Source organism: Lathyrus oleraceus, chromosome 5 (assembly GCF_024323335.1).
Source record: "Lathyrus oleraceus cultivar Zhongwan6 chromosome 5, CAAS_Psat_ZW6_1.0, whole genome shotgun sequence".
In the NCBI taxonomy this organism is placed as follows: domain Eukaryota; kingdom Viridiplantae; phylum Streptophyta; class Magnoliopsida; order Fabales; family Fabaceae; genus Lathyrus; species Lathyrus oleraceus.
The window spans coordinates 64,050,603-64,065,683 of NC_066583.1; the positions used below are offsets into that span (position 1 = coordinate 64,050,603).

The 15,081-nt window shown below is 34.3% G+C and overlaps 1 protein-coding gene across 1 annotated transcript; it reads right to left on the reverse strand.

Moving 5' to 3' along the window:
* Positions 1-12,806: 12,806 nt before the first annotated feature.
* Positions 12,807-13,700, reverse strand: LOC127078732 (uncharacterized). The gene is made up of 2 exons (XM_051019164.1): positions 13,449-13,700; positions 12,807-13,310 (listed from the first exon to the last, which is right to left on the reverse strand). The coding sequence occupies exons 1-2, from the start codon at positions 13,698-13,700 to the stop codon at positions 12,807-12,809; spliced, it is 756 nt and encodes a 251-aa protein (XP_050875121.1).
* Positions 13,701-15,081: the final 1,381 nt, after the last annotated feature.

A 15,081-nucleotide genomic window follows, 5' to 3' on the forward strand; every position in this document is an offset into this window, starting at 1 on the left:
TTTTACAAGATATTGAGACTTAGAGTCAAACATTATGAACTCGATTTTCTTGACATATGCAAAATACATGTTTTTCGAGTTGGATGACTTATAAATAGATCCAATTCCTTTCATGTATTTTTATGTCTTTCCCACCCCTATAATTAACTCAAGGGTTTCAGTTTCGAAATCCAGCATAGGAATAAATTTGGTCATGCCTTGAAGTTTGAAATTTAGATGGCCAACTTCTTCCTTCAAATTTGAGATAGTAGTCATGAGACGAGCTTTGTCTTGAAGAAGAATTTATATTTTCTCTTTTTTATTTATTTTCATATTTTCATTCATCATAGGCTTCAGTAGCATCATCAGAAAAGTTGTCATCACTTGTTTCCCCATCATTATGCATATTTATGTGGAACCTTGTTTTACAGGTGATATGCTTCTAAACAAGGACATCATCTTGATGATGGCAATTAAAGTAATATGATAAGTCAAGCATGAATGATTAAATTGATGAAGATGCAAACCTATCTTTAGGATTTGATGAACTTGACTATCCAATGATGGAAAACTAAGAATGCAACTAAAGCCTCATCTCAAGCCACTCAAGCATGTGTCAACATAATGAGAAGTATCTGACAAAGGCTTGAAGCAATATTTGGTGATCTCCTATGAGGGAAAGTTTGTAAAAGCAAATGGACTTTATCATAAAAGTACGAGGCTAAAGTACACACACACACACATACAAAGAAACACACTAAACACTTTTCAAAATGCTTTACTAAAAGAAAATACTTTGAAAAACATCTGGAAGTTGTATCAGATGAATTGGGAGCATTCAAAATAGCTAAAATAAATTGTTCACCTAGCTAATCAATTAGAGAAATTTTCTAATCGATTAGAAATATTCAAACTTAAGGCCCAAGTTATCTTGAAGGTGCCTTGATTCAACGCAACGGTTAGAAATATTAAACTTCCTTTTGGGGAACTTACAAATGGTTATTTACATCTTCTAATTGATTATACATAGGTTTCCATCAATAGATTGTTACAAAATGCGTTTAATGAATTTTTTATAGCCAACCTCAAACCTATAAATAGAGGATTCAGTTTTTATTTCAAATGGTCCAGAATCGTGTTTTGACACTTTCATCTCTCACTACCGCTCTCTAAATATTTATTTAACTTTCTCTCACTATGTTTCAAGCCTAAGTGATTTTGTGAGAAAAATTATTTTGTGAGTGAGATCATTTTTGCAATTCTAGAATGGGTAGAATTGTAAAATTCACTAAGGGAACCTTTTTTTGTATACCTTAGTGGAATACTGGTCAATTGGGGATTTGATTAAGTTAAAGTTAAACCCGTAAAAAGCTTATGTTTGGGATTGGGTATTTCATTCCTAGGTTAGGTTGGAGATCAGTCCGTATAAAATATCTGAGGTTCTTGGTCAACCCGATGTTAAAACCAAGATAGGTTGAAGCTCAGCCCGATGTTAAAACCAAAACTTGCATCTTTCTTGACCAAAATGAAATCTTGTCTTGCCTTGAATTGAGGCATGATTATCTACATGAATAAAAGAATAAACAAGTACCAACTCTTATGATGCTTTGGTTAGTTGATAAGTGAATCAAAGTAAGACCTTAATATTAAGATTAAACAAAGAATGTGGTCATGCTTGTGAATCCATGACCAAATGAAATGGTCATGCTGATGACATAATGATGCATGATATGATTGTATGAAAATGAAGCTAAGCAAAAAGGTAGGAAAAGGGAGGTAAAATTTTGGGGTATGACAGACGCATAATGAGAATTTCCCCTATTTTACGTGATTGCACTAGCCTTACCGTCTTTCTTCTTCTGGAAGTTGTTAGGGGACTTCTTCTCGCCATTCTGGCTACTCGAGGCACCTTGTATTTTTCCAGTTTTAAGGTCGCTTTCTATCCTTTCGCCATCACTACCTAATCAGAGAATCTTGAGGACACTCTCCATATCATTTTCTCATAGTAAGATCCTTTCAGTGTATCCATCAACATGTCAACCAGTTCTTTCTCTAAGAGTGGTTGTTGCACTTGGGCTACTAATTCCCTCCACCGTTGTGCATATTCCTTGAAGGATTTATTGCTCTTTTGAGATGAATTATGCAACTACATGCGATTGGGGGCCATGTCCATATAGTACTTGAACTGCTTTAGAAAGGCATCAGCTAGGTCCCTCCATGACTGAATACGACTCCTTTCTAACTTCTTATACCAACTCAGCGATGCCCCATTCAAACTTTTTTGAAAATTATGAATCATTAGCTTATCTTTGCGGGTATATGAGGCCATTTTTCAGGAGAACAACGCCAAATTGTGTCTTGGGCAGCTAAGACCCATTTATTTCTTGAAGTCAGGTACTTCGAATTTCGGGGTTATAACCACGTCTAGAACCAGACACATGTCAAAAGCATCAAGGCCATTCACATCATGCATTTCAATAGACATTATCATTTCTTCTAGAATATGATATTGCTCATTGGGTCCCTCTCTTATGGGATCTTGACGTCTACTACTGAGTGTTCATTTCTAGGATTTGGCATGTGGTATGCAAATCGATGATAATCAATAACATCATGAGGTGAGATATGCCCATCCTGGATAGTGGGATTTTCTTGCATGATAGGGCCTTCATTCATGTTAGGTATTGTGATATGCACAAGCTAAGGGTGAGCAGGCCCCTTAGCTTGTGGTGGGGTATACCCAAGAGAAAGTCTGTAATATGGAAATGGTGCAGTTATGATCGGAGCTAGTGGTGGATTTGAAGCTGAGCCAAGTGTGGGGATAACATTCTCTATAACAATGGGATGTTGAAGGTTGTTCTCCCTATTGGGTAGAGATAACATGGCCTCAAAAAGTTGGTCCAACTTTATTTTCATCAAGTCAACATCTTCTCCTAATGCAGTATGGTTCTGTTACAAGTGATTCATTGCTCTTCAATAATTGATGTGGGTCTTGTAAGAGTGTCGGGAAGCCAGGTTGTTGGTTATAGATAAAAGACGGGAAGAGTTTATTTTTTGCAGAAAATATATTCGTGCATGCTGATAAAATGTGAATGCGTGAATTTTTGTGTTTGATATGCCAAAAGGTTTTTTTGTGAAAATGAAATGTTATTTCATGCATGTTTTTGGTTTATTGAGCCATGTGGTTTCAAACGGTCCAGGTACAGATTTCTTGTGACATAACGATTCACATTTCTTTTTACACATTGGATTCACAAAGGGTGTCTCTAGAGCTCTAAAGGTTCCTAGAGTCATGGATCATACATGAGAATGTTGTCATTAATAACAAATACTCATTAAACACTAATACCCTCAAGAGGATCTATTCTAGGTGAGGCCTTCGTTCCAACCAAGTAATACATATGTTAAGAAGGTCAACACTACACAACCATCGACTCCAAGGTTCTAGAAAAAAAGTCCTTATAGTCGTGGACCTTGTTTGAAAATATTGTCACCGTAATGAATACTCATTAGAAAACAATACTTCCAAGAGGATATACTCTAGGCGGGGTATTTATGCCAACCAAATGAGACATACGTCAATAAGGTCAACACTATGCAACCACTAATTTAAATTTATGTTTTTTCTCTGACTTGAGTATAGAGCCTTTCTCACAATGTGTATAAGCAACTAGGATATCCAGACCACAACACATAAGAACCATGTAGCATATAAATAGTCAGCAAAGATTACACATAAGAGATAAATAGATATTAGAAGAAATCAAATAAATAAAGTTAACATACATAGTAAAGCTAACTAAACTAGGTTTGACTCTCTAGATTATCCCTAGCAGAGTCAACAGTTGTCATGGCGCGAAAAATACCCAAGCGTAAGGAACACTCTAAATAACAACAGAGTTGATGTAAATCATCCTCATGCATTAATCATGTTGCTTCTCTCTATCATCATGCCATGCATATCATCACATTCATCATCACTCATGGAAGTACTACTCCAGAGTGGTGTATTACTCCAAGTAACCAAAGGCATATCATGCATCGGCAAACGCATTACACATAGCATACATGCATAACATAAGTCGGGATTCTGTTACCACTCATGGAAGTTGAGAGTAATCCCTAGTGAAACCATTTACAACTCCCCAAAGGAGTTTGACCTCAACGAGGCTCCTCTTTATGTGCTCCCAGGCGGTAGACTTCCCTAATGCGTCTCCCTTGTAACCTTTCCTTGGAAATTTTCCCTGCAAACTTCTTGGTAAATCCCCGGTACATATTTTCAACGGCCTTCTACTACCGCAATCTATGTATCACCACTTGTATTGATGACGATCTTGTTGTCGATCTAGGTATACCCATTCGTGTTGATGACGATCTTGTTGTCGATCTAGGTATCAACATTTGTGTTGATGACGATCTTATTGTCGATCTAGGTATCAACACCTATATTAATAACGATCTTGTTATCGATCTAGGTATCAACACTTGTGTTGATGACGATCTTGTTATCGATCTAGGTATCAGTACTCGTGTTGATGATTATCTTGTTGTTGATCTGGGTATTAACACTCTCGATTTATGATGATCTATTTGTTGATCTAGGTATCAACGCTCGTGTTGATGATGATCTTGTTGTCAATCTAGGTATTAACATTCGTTTTGATAATGATATTATTGTCAGTCTAGGTATCAGCACTCGTGTTAATGATGATCTTGTTGTCAACCTAGGTATCAGCACTTGTGTAAACGATGATTGTGTAGTCGATCTAGTTATCAACACTCATGTTGATGACGATCTTGTGGTTGATCTAGGTATCAACACTTATGTTGATGATGATCTTGTTGTTGATCTAGGTATCAACACTCGTGTTGACGACGATCTTATCGCCGATCTAGGTACCAACACTCGTGCTGATGATGGTCTTATTATCGATCTAGGTATCATCACTTTTGTTGATTGACGATCTTGTTGTCGATCAAGGTATCAACACTCGTGTTGATGACGATCTTGTTATCGACATAGGTATCAACACTCGTGTTGATGAATATATTTGTGTTGATCTAGGTATCAACACTTGTGCTGATGACGATCTTGTTGTCGATCTAGGAATTTGCACTCGTGTTAATGACGATCTTGTTATGGATCTAGGTATTAGCACTTCTAATTTATGATGATCTTGTTGTCAATCTAGGTGCAAACACTCTTGTTGATGATAATCTTATTGTAGATCTAGGTATAAGCACTTGTGTTAATGATGATCTTGTTGTCGATCTAGATATCAGAACTCGTGTTGATGAAAATCTTGTTGTCGATCTAGGTATCAGAACTGGTGTTGATGACAATATTCTCGTCAATCTAGGTATCAGACTAGTGTTGATGAAGATCTTGCATTAATCTAGGTATCAATACTCATGTTGATGACGATTATGTTATCAATCTAGGTATCAACACTCATGTTAATGATGATCTTGTAGTCGGTCTAGGTATCAACACTCGCGTTGATGACAATTTTGTTATTGATCTAGGTATCAACATGCATGTTGATGATGATCTTGTCGTTGATCTAGGTATTAACACTTGTGTTGATGACGATCTTGTCATCGATCGAGGTATCAACACTCATGTTGATGATGATCTTGTGGTTGATCTAAGTATTAACACGGGTGTTGATGAAGATCTTGTTATAGATATAGGTATCAACACTAGTGTTTATGATGATCTTGTTGTCAATCTAGGTATCAACACTCGTAGTAATGACCATCTTGTTGTCGATCTAGGTACCAGCACTCGTAGTAATGACCATCTTGTTGTCGGTCTAGGTATCAACACTCCTAATTTATAATGATCTTGTTGTTGATCTAGGTATCAACACTCGTGATAATGATGATCTTGTTGTTAATCTAGGTATCAACACTCGTTTTAATGACGATCTTATTATCGATCTAGGTATCAACACTCGTGTTGATGACAATCTTGTTGTCGATCTAGGTATCAACTCTCGTGTAAATGACAATCTTGTAGCCGATCTAGTTATCAACACTTGTGTTGATGAAGATCTTGTGGTCGATATAGGTATCAACACTTGTGTTGATGACGATCTTGTCATTGATCTAGGTATCAACACTCGTGTTAATGACAATCTTGTCACCGATCTAGGTATCAACACTCGTGTTGATGATAATCTTATTGTCGATCTAGGTATCATCACTCGTGTTGTTGACGATCTTGTTGTTGATCTAGGTATCAACACTCGTGTTAATGACGAACTTGTTGTCGATCTAGGTATCACCACTCGTGTTTATGACGATATTTTTGTCGATCTAGGTATCTGCACTCGTGTTGATGGTGATCTTGTTATCGATCTAGGAATTTGCAATCGTGTTGACGAAGATCTTGTTGTCGATCTAGGTATCAACACTCCTTATTTATGATGATCTTGTTGTCTATCCAACACTCTGGTTGATGACAATCTTGCCGTTGATCTATGTGTATGCACTCATGTTATTGATGATCTTGTCGTTGATATAGGTATCAACACTCGTATTGATGATGATCTTGTTGTCCATATATGTATCAACACTCGTGTGGATGACGATCTTGTAGTCGATTTAGGTATCATCACTAGTGTCGATGATAATCTTGTTGTTGATCTAGGTATCAACACTCGTGTTGGTGACGATCTAGGTATCAATACTCATGTTGGGTCACGGTCTTGTTATCGATCTTGGCATCAGCACTCGTGTTGATGACGATCTTGTTGTAGATCTAGGTACCAACACTCGTGTTGATGACGGTTTTGTTGTAGATCTAGGTGTCACCACTCATGTTGATGATGATCTTATTGTCGTACTAGGTACCAGCACTGTTGATGTCGATCTATTATTTGATATAGGTATCAACACTTATGTTGATGACTATCGTGTAGTCGATATTGGTATCATCACTTGTGTTGATGATGATCTTGTTGTCGATCTAGGTATCAACACTCGTGGTGATGACGATCTTGTTGTCAATCTAGGTATCATCACATGTGTTAATGAAGATCTTGCTTTCGATATAGGTATCATCAGTCGTGTCAATAAATATCTTATTGTCGATCTAAGAATCAACTCTTGAGTTGATGATGATCTGTTTTTGTTGTGATCTGTTTTCGCCATGATCTAAGCATCAACTCTCGAGTTGATGACGATGTTGCATCCTATCCTAGTTTAATTGTTTTCCTAACCCCTCCACGTTTCATTTCCATATTTCAGAGGACAAAATTTAAGTCTTTTTGTATTTAATTATATTCCACCATGAATGTATAAAGACTATTATCATTCATACTCTCGGGTTTAAGATGATTAAATAAGGACAATTGTCATACCCTAAATTCTGCCTTTAAGTCATACAGTCATTTGCCTCACCACATATATTGCATCCCCTTGGGTCATAATTCAACCAAAATTCAACCTTTTGGATTGCCCAAAGTTGAATCCTCATTCATCACATATCATTTGATAAGCTAAGTCAGTTTGCATATTTAAGGAAAAGTCAACTCTTTACTATTTGTGAATCATTTTTCCTATGTCATTTTGTTAGTCTACGCCTTTATCACTTCCATCAATTCATTTGTCATTTTAACTTAGTTTCCTTTTAGGACATTTATATATGATTTATTTCATTAGAAGTTTTATTATCAAAAGTCAAATAAAAACTAAAGTAACGTTGAAAAAAACAAATTCTAGTCTCATTATCATTAGTTCATCCATGTTGTCATTATTATCTAAATTCAAGCAAAAACCATGTATTCCAGATTAATCATCTTCTTCATTCAAGAGAAAAAATGTTGAATTTCATAACTTTCTTCTCCACCTTACATTTGAATACAATAATTGGATTTCTTACATCACCATGCATGCATCGCCATTAAAGTATGAATGTCATCCATAAGAAAATTTGAAACAATGTCATACTTCATGCCATGAGCGTGTGAGTTATTTTTAACCATATATAGAAGTAAAAGAATTGGAATGTGAATGTTACCATACAATTGTTAACTTTGATCAATTTGAAACAATCTCACGATCATCACTTCCGCCCAAGGTATGCACGAAAATAAGTGGAAAGAAGAAGAATCATCAACCATTTCATCATCACAACATTTAAAATCAAGCTAAAACAAATGCAATGAAACTAAATTATAGAAGAATAAAAAATGATTTTATTACACCATTCAAAATTTACAATCATAGCATCATATTCACATGGATGATTATATGAAAAAGTTGCACATTGGCCTACAATTTTGTGACACGAGTTCCTCCCCCCACTCCATAAAATTAGCACAAAACTTCACACATTTTCCTTCTTAATCCTTATCCAAATCTCACATATTACAACTCATCAATATCGCACCAATTCCCTCACTCAACTCACACGATTTTACAACCAATTCACCAAAATATCTTCAAACTCACACAGATTTCAAAACCTCTCCACACACTTCAATCCTTCATATGCTCACAACCTCCATCCATGTCCTTCATGCATCACTAGGTCATGTGACGCTTCTATGGCCACTGGATTAGTTAACCATTGTTGACCCAAGGGATTCCTGTACAGGAGTCCCCACATGTGCCTTCCATCCTGACCGTTGACCTAGTTGACCCCTTATAGGTATAGTGATCAACGCTTTTAAATGAGTCAACATCCATCTGTTGACTCAGCGCTCGGGCCTTCCAATCATTGTACTTTGGCCCTTTTACTCTATGTAGCGCCCTGATTATTCCTCACACCCCCTAATGGTGTGAGGGGAAAGGGTTTGGGCCTCCAGACTTGGGCCCAGGCACTTTATTTGCACCACACCCCATGAATTATATTTTACACCCCATTTTTTATTTGTTTTTTTATTTTTTTATTTTTATTCTTGTTTTGGGCCAAACCCATTTGTGTATCGCTTTTACATCACTCTTTTTGAATTTCATCCCCCCTCCTTTTAAATGTTTTATTTTTATCTAACTTTTTAATTGATAATAAAATAAAAGTAATATGACCATAAAAATCAAACCTTTTCTAAAACATCAAGTAAAACATTATCAACATCAAGTCTTTTTTTTTCAAACTTAATTAAATGTGAATCAAACACTTGATCAACATCAAGTCTTTTGCAAAATTAATAAAAAATGCTTCAAAAATCTTTTCGCCATAAATCAGATGAAAAGTGACTAGTTAGGCGTATGCCCCTATTTTTTCCGAGCACTTGGAAACCTGATGCATAGCTTTCCTTTCAAGTACTCGTCATCTTTAAAAGACTTTAATCATATCAAACCTTTTTATAATTAAATCAGATGAAAAAGGATTAGTTAGACGTATGCCCCTATTTTCCCGAGTACTTGGATACACTACTACGGAAAACACATAAAATGACGGTTGCAAAACACATATAACGACGGTTGCACGTCCGTTGTTAAGTAGTGTGTGATTGTATGTATGGTTGCTTCCATAACGGACGTGCGACCGTGGTTATAAGTTATGTAGCACGCTACCTATCACAACAGGTAGATTAAATAATTGTTGTGATATATATGTAGGTTATGGGTTCGAAACCCAGCAACAACAACAATTTATTTGAAATATAATTATCATTTCACCACGGTTACAAAAGGAAACTTTTGTGAAAAGCACCTGAGTTTATTATAAAATATATAAATTTCTTGTTTTTCCTTACACCTCACTAAACATATACAACCATTAAAATTGATGTAGAAGATAATAATTTGAAAAATTAAATTATTCTTAAAAAACAACTTAAACGAACCATTTTTTTTCAAATTACATTTATACCGTAATTCATCTCTTGCTTCTTAACACGTAGTATTTGATTCAATGCCTCAAATTCTTCAAAGAACCGATTCATTCTTATTTTATTTTGCAATGTATCGATATGTTGACTAATTCGGGATCATCATCATCGATATCATCATCATTATTTTAATCAATGATGAAGATTATTATGATGAAAACGATGAAGATTATCCAATTTCTCAATAAATTTAATGTTTTTCAATATAAATTAATAGAGAGAAAAATCGTTGCTTTGAAGAACCTAGGGCAATAAATCAAGTTCTACGTGTTAAAGAGCGATATAGATGAATTACGAGATGGATGCAATTCGAAAAACATGTTTAATCTAAGTTGAATTTCAAATATAACGTAATTTTCGAATTATTATTTTCTAAATCACTTTAAATGAATGCATGTTCAATGAAGGGTAGGTGAAACAAAGAATCAACATACATTATAATAAAATCAACAACAACATACATCAACAAAACAGAAACAACATACCTTTTATTGAAAATATTCGTTGAATGATCTAAAGTTGATCTACTTTGTGTTGCCATGAATAAAAAGTACAAGGCGGATGAAGCTTCCAAAATTGCTTCATACTTCTTATATTGTTTCTCCATAGAAAAAAAAATCATTTATGAACCACACCCATAGTATGATCTCTCTTGAACCATATTTCGAAATATAAACAACTTTCAGAATGTTAACCTGTTTTGAAAATAAAAACTAGAATTAACATTGTAACATAACAAGCAACAACAACCAGTAGTATATTGTTAATCCAAATAGTAGTACACTGTAATATAAATAAGCAGTACACTGTAACATAACAAGCAACAACAACCACAACATAACTAGCATTAATAACATAACAAGCAACAACAACCAGCAGTACATTGTTAACATAATAAGCAACAACCAACAATAAATCATGTACAACATAACAAAGGCCTTCAATCTTCATGTCTGGTTGAATTCGTGCAATTCTCAAGGTCTTCATCTAATTCAGAATCAGTTACATCCATATTCATTAGGTCATTCATAATAGCTTCTACCTTCTTCATCTTTTCAGGGTTAAGATTCTTGAAAAGAATCTTCTTATAGCCAGTTCCATCAGACAATTCAACAACAGTAATGTGATTCCTAACAAATCTAGCTTCCTTGACTTTGTTAAGCCATAACTCCACCATATCAATAACCTACTTTGTAACCTGAATCTCGTGGATAAGTTTGTTGCTTCCATTATTCATGTTTAGAGAATAATTTGAAATCGGAATAAGAAAACAATAACATATAACAACAACAACAACATACAAAAAAAAACCATAAACTCTCAAACCAGAAAAAAATCATGTGAAACATAAAAAAAACATACACGGAAAAGAAAGAACAAGGAAGAAGAAGAATACCTTTAAGTATGAATCGAGAACTAATGATGATGAAGAAGAGAGAAAATGTGTACTAGGGTTTTGTTGTGATAGATACAATGATATTGTCAGGAAGCGAGAGCTAATTCACTTATATTATATATGAGTAAACAATTTCACCATGATTGTATTCAAAAACCGTGATGAAATGTAATGACTTTCACAACGGTTCACATTAACAACCGTGGTGATAGGTATTTTAATTTTAATATATATATATTGTAATTATAAGGACAACATTAATTGTAACGAAAAAGTAGAAAATTGTTGGAGCTGGGATTCCAACCATGTCACTCCATAAATGTATAATCACGGTTTATTAGTTTGACTGTAGTGCAATGTATTTTCGTAAATATAAATGAACAAAGTGTGTCCAAAAATGAGGTATTATCACGGTTAACAATCATACCGTTGTAGTTTAGTGTGACAAAATATTTATTTTGTAGTAGTGATACTTGCTGTATAGCTTGTCTTTCAAGTACTTGTCATCTTCAAAAGATTTTAATTCGATTAAATCTTTTTCACAATTAAATCGGATGAAAAAAGACTAGTTAGACGTATGCCCCTCTTTTCCCTCAGTACTTGGATACCTGTTGTATAGCTTACCTTTCAAGTACTTGTCATCTTCAAAAGACTTTAATCATATCCAACCTTTTCACAATTAATTTGGATGAAAAAGGACTAGTTAGGCGTATGCCTATCTTTTTCCAGAGAATTTGGATACCTGTTGTATAACTTGCCTTTCAAATACTCGTCTTCTACCTAAAAATAACTTCAATTCATCAAACCATTTTTCCGCCTCAGCGCGATCGCAAACTTTTCACAAATGAACAATGTTTTATCCATTCTAATATGATACAAACAAATTTTAAACCACCCACGCGCGAGCATACAAGCAACATTCAACCACTAGAATGCGATCAAACATGATCCATTTTACCGCGATACAAACAACGTTTAAGCCTCCCATCCGCGAGCATACAAGCAACATTTAACCGCTAGAATGTGATATAAACATATTTCACGAAAATCAACCAAGACATAGTTCTTTTTCTTACCCAGAACTACGTAGCTTTGAATTTCTCATCACACCTGAGGATACGTAGGAACAAGACTCACAATCTTGTCAAGCGCCCTAATAAAAAAACATTTTTTAGTCCTTTTATTTTTCCTTTCAAACTTATAATAATTAGAGAAAAAAATATCATACGCTAACACTCATATTCTCAGCTAACTAAATGGTTCCTATTGAGTACAACGGATGTGAGAGGTGTTAATACTTTCCCCTTACATAACTGACTCCCGAACCCGAATTTGGTTGTGATGACCATTTTCTTTTTCTTTAAGGATCTTATCGACATTTTTGCTTTCCTTTTAGAATAAATAAACTTCGGTGGCAACTCTGTTGTATTTCGAGCGTTTGTTTATGTTCAGATATTTTTCACGCCGAGACACTTGCCATGTGCAAACTTGATCACCTTTTTGAATGATTCATCTAACTTGGTAAAACAGTTTTTATTTCCAGTCATGTGGTTGCTACTTCCTGAATCCAGATACCACATATTGGTTTATTCATTATTCAACTGAGTATTTGTCATGACTAGCATATCATGAGCGTTGTTTTCTCCAGCATGTACATATTTCACTTCATCATCAACTTTTGCTCTAGATTCCTTCTTTCTTCTACAATCTCGAGCATAATGATCAAATCCTTGACAGTTGTAACACCGTACCTCCTTTATGTTAACTATTTTCCCCGAATATTTATTGCTCATAACTTTCCTGATTGAATTAGAGTAATTCTTTAAATTCTTACTTGACTTCTCATCGTTAGCAAGATTCTTTCTTTGCTTCATATTTTCTTTCCTAGATTTCTTGGTGAATCTGGCTTGCAATGTCTGTTCAGCCACTCTCTCTCTCTCTGGGTTCCTTTGCTTCAGTCTCATTTCATTAGCCTCCAATGAAGCTTGAAGTTCTTCCACCTTCATCTCAGCTAGGTTATTGGACTCTTCAATGAATACGACAATGTAATCAAAGTTTACAGTGAGAGATCTCAATACTTTCTCAATTTTCTACAGATCAGTGATTGATTCACCATTCGCCTTCATCTAATTTGTTAACGATACCACACGCGTAAAGAATTCTGAAATGGACCCATCTTCTTTCATTTGAGTCATCTAAAACTGATTTCTCAGCGTCTGCAACTTTACCCTTTTCAACTTTTCATATTTGTCGTACAAGTTCTTTAACTTGTCCCTCACTCCTTTTGTTGTTTCTTCTTCAATGATCTTCCCAAACACGCTAGAATCCACACATTGATGGATCAAGAATAGAGATTTTCCATCTTTCTTTGTTCGTTCATTGTGTGCAACTTTTTGAACATCGCTCACATTCTCTTCCAATGCAGGTACTTCATCGTTCATAATTTCAGCCACATCTTGAAATCTGAAGATGACCTTCATTTGTGCAATCAACCTCTCGTAATTCTCCCCTTTGGAAACCGGTAGATTCGCTGGAAATTACGTTGATGTTGTGTTTCCGTTTGCCATTACAGATTCTCTCTGAATCGCAACTGGACTCGTTCATACTAATTTGTTAGAACTTATGGAACAATTAGGGTTTCAAGAAGAATGAAGAAGAAAGAGAAAAGAGAAGAATATTATTGAGTAAAACTGAAGTGATTACTATAAAGTTTTTTGAAAATTACAAGGTATGCCTATATATAGACAACCAAGACCCTGACCCAAACATACAACTCAAGCCAAAATATACAAATTTATATTTTGGCTTTGACCCAACAACTAAATATTATATTCGACTCAGTCGAATACAACTAACTCCTACTACTTCGATTAGCTACTTCGATATAATCGAGTACTAGTTTTTCTACAAAACAATGAATTACATCTTCTAACAAAGTTAACACAATCCAAGTGTACTAATCTTTGTACATCTCATTATTTTCAATTTAATTTAATATAAAATTTTGTATTTTTAATAAATTAATTTTACATCATCCAATAATGCTATTTTTTTCAAAAAAATACTTAGTTTTATTATGAAAATTAATTATTATTATTATTTTGGATAAATTAGATAGATGGTGAATAAGTGAATCAAATTGTCCTCTCTACTAGATGGTGAATGCTAAGATGAGGGCTTAATTTAATCCCTCGTCAGTGGACTAAAATATTCACCTTTAAATTTGTTTAATGGTCTAGATTTGTTAAAAGTATAAATGAGAATACCTGCACGTTCTCAAACACTTTCATCTTTGATATTCTCCATTTTTTAAGATTATGTTACATGGATTGAATTAATGGACAAAATTTATCCCTTTCTGTTTCTCCATTTTTTTATTTCATAAATCTTCTCTAAAACATTAGTTAATCTTTAAAAGTTATTAATAATAATCATCTATATTTTATTAACAGTTTTTTCCACACGATATGAAATCGTTGAATTATATAAACTGCAGATTATATAAACATTATTTTTTAGATACATAAAATAATCAATATATTAATTTTTATATAAACTAAATATATTAATTATTTAATATATCTAAGAAGTGAATTGTTTTTTAAAATTATGAATAGGAGGGGAAGGGAATAATTGAATTCAATAGTCCAATTGAGTTGAAGGCTGAGAAAACTTGTGACATTATTTTTGGATAAAAAATCATGTTTCTCTTTCACACAACAAAATCAAGCACATTGAAACCATATTTTTTTATGAAACAAGTTGGTAATGACAAGCTGGAAGTAACTCATTGCAGTATAGAAATACACGTGGTTGATATGATCACAAAGCTAATAAAAAGTTGAGAAGATTAATCATTGC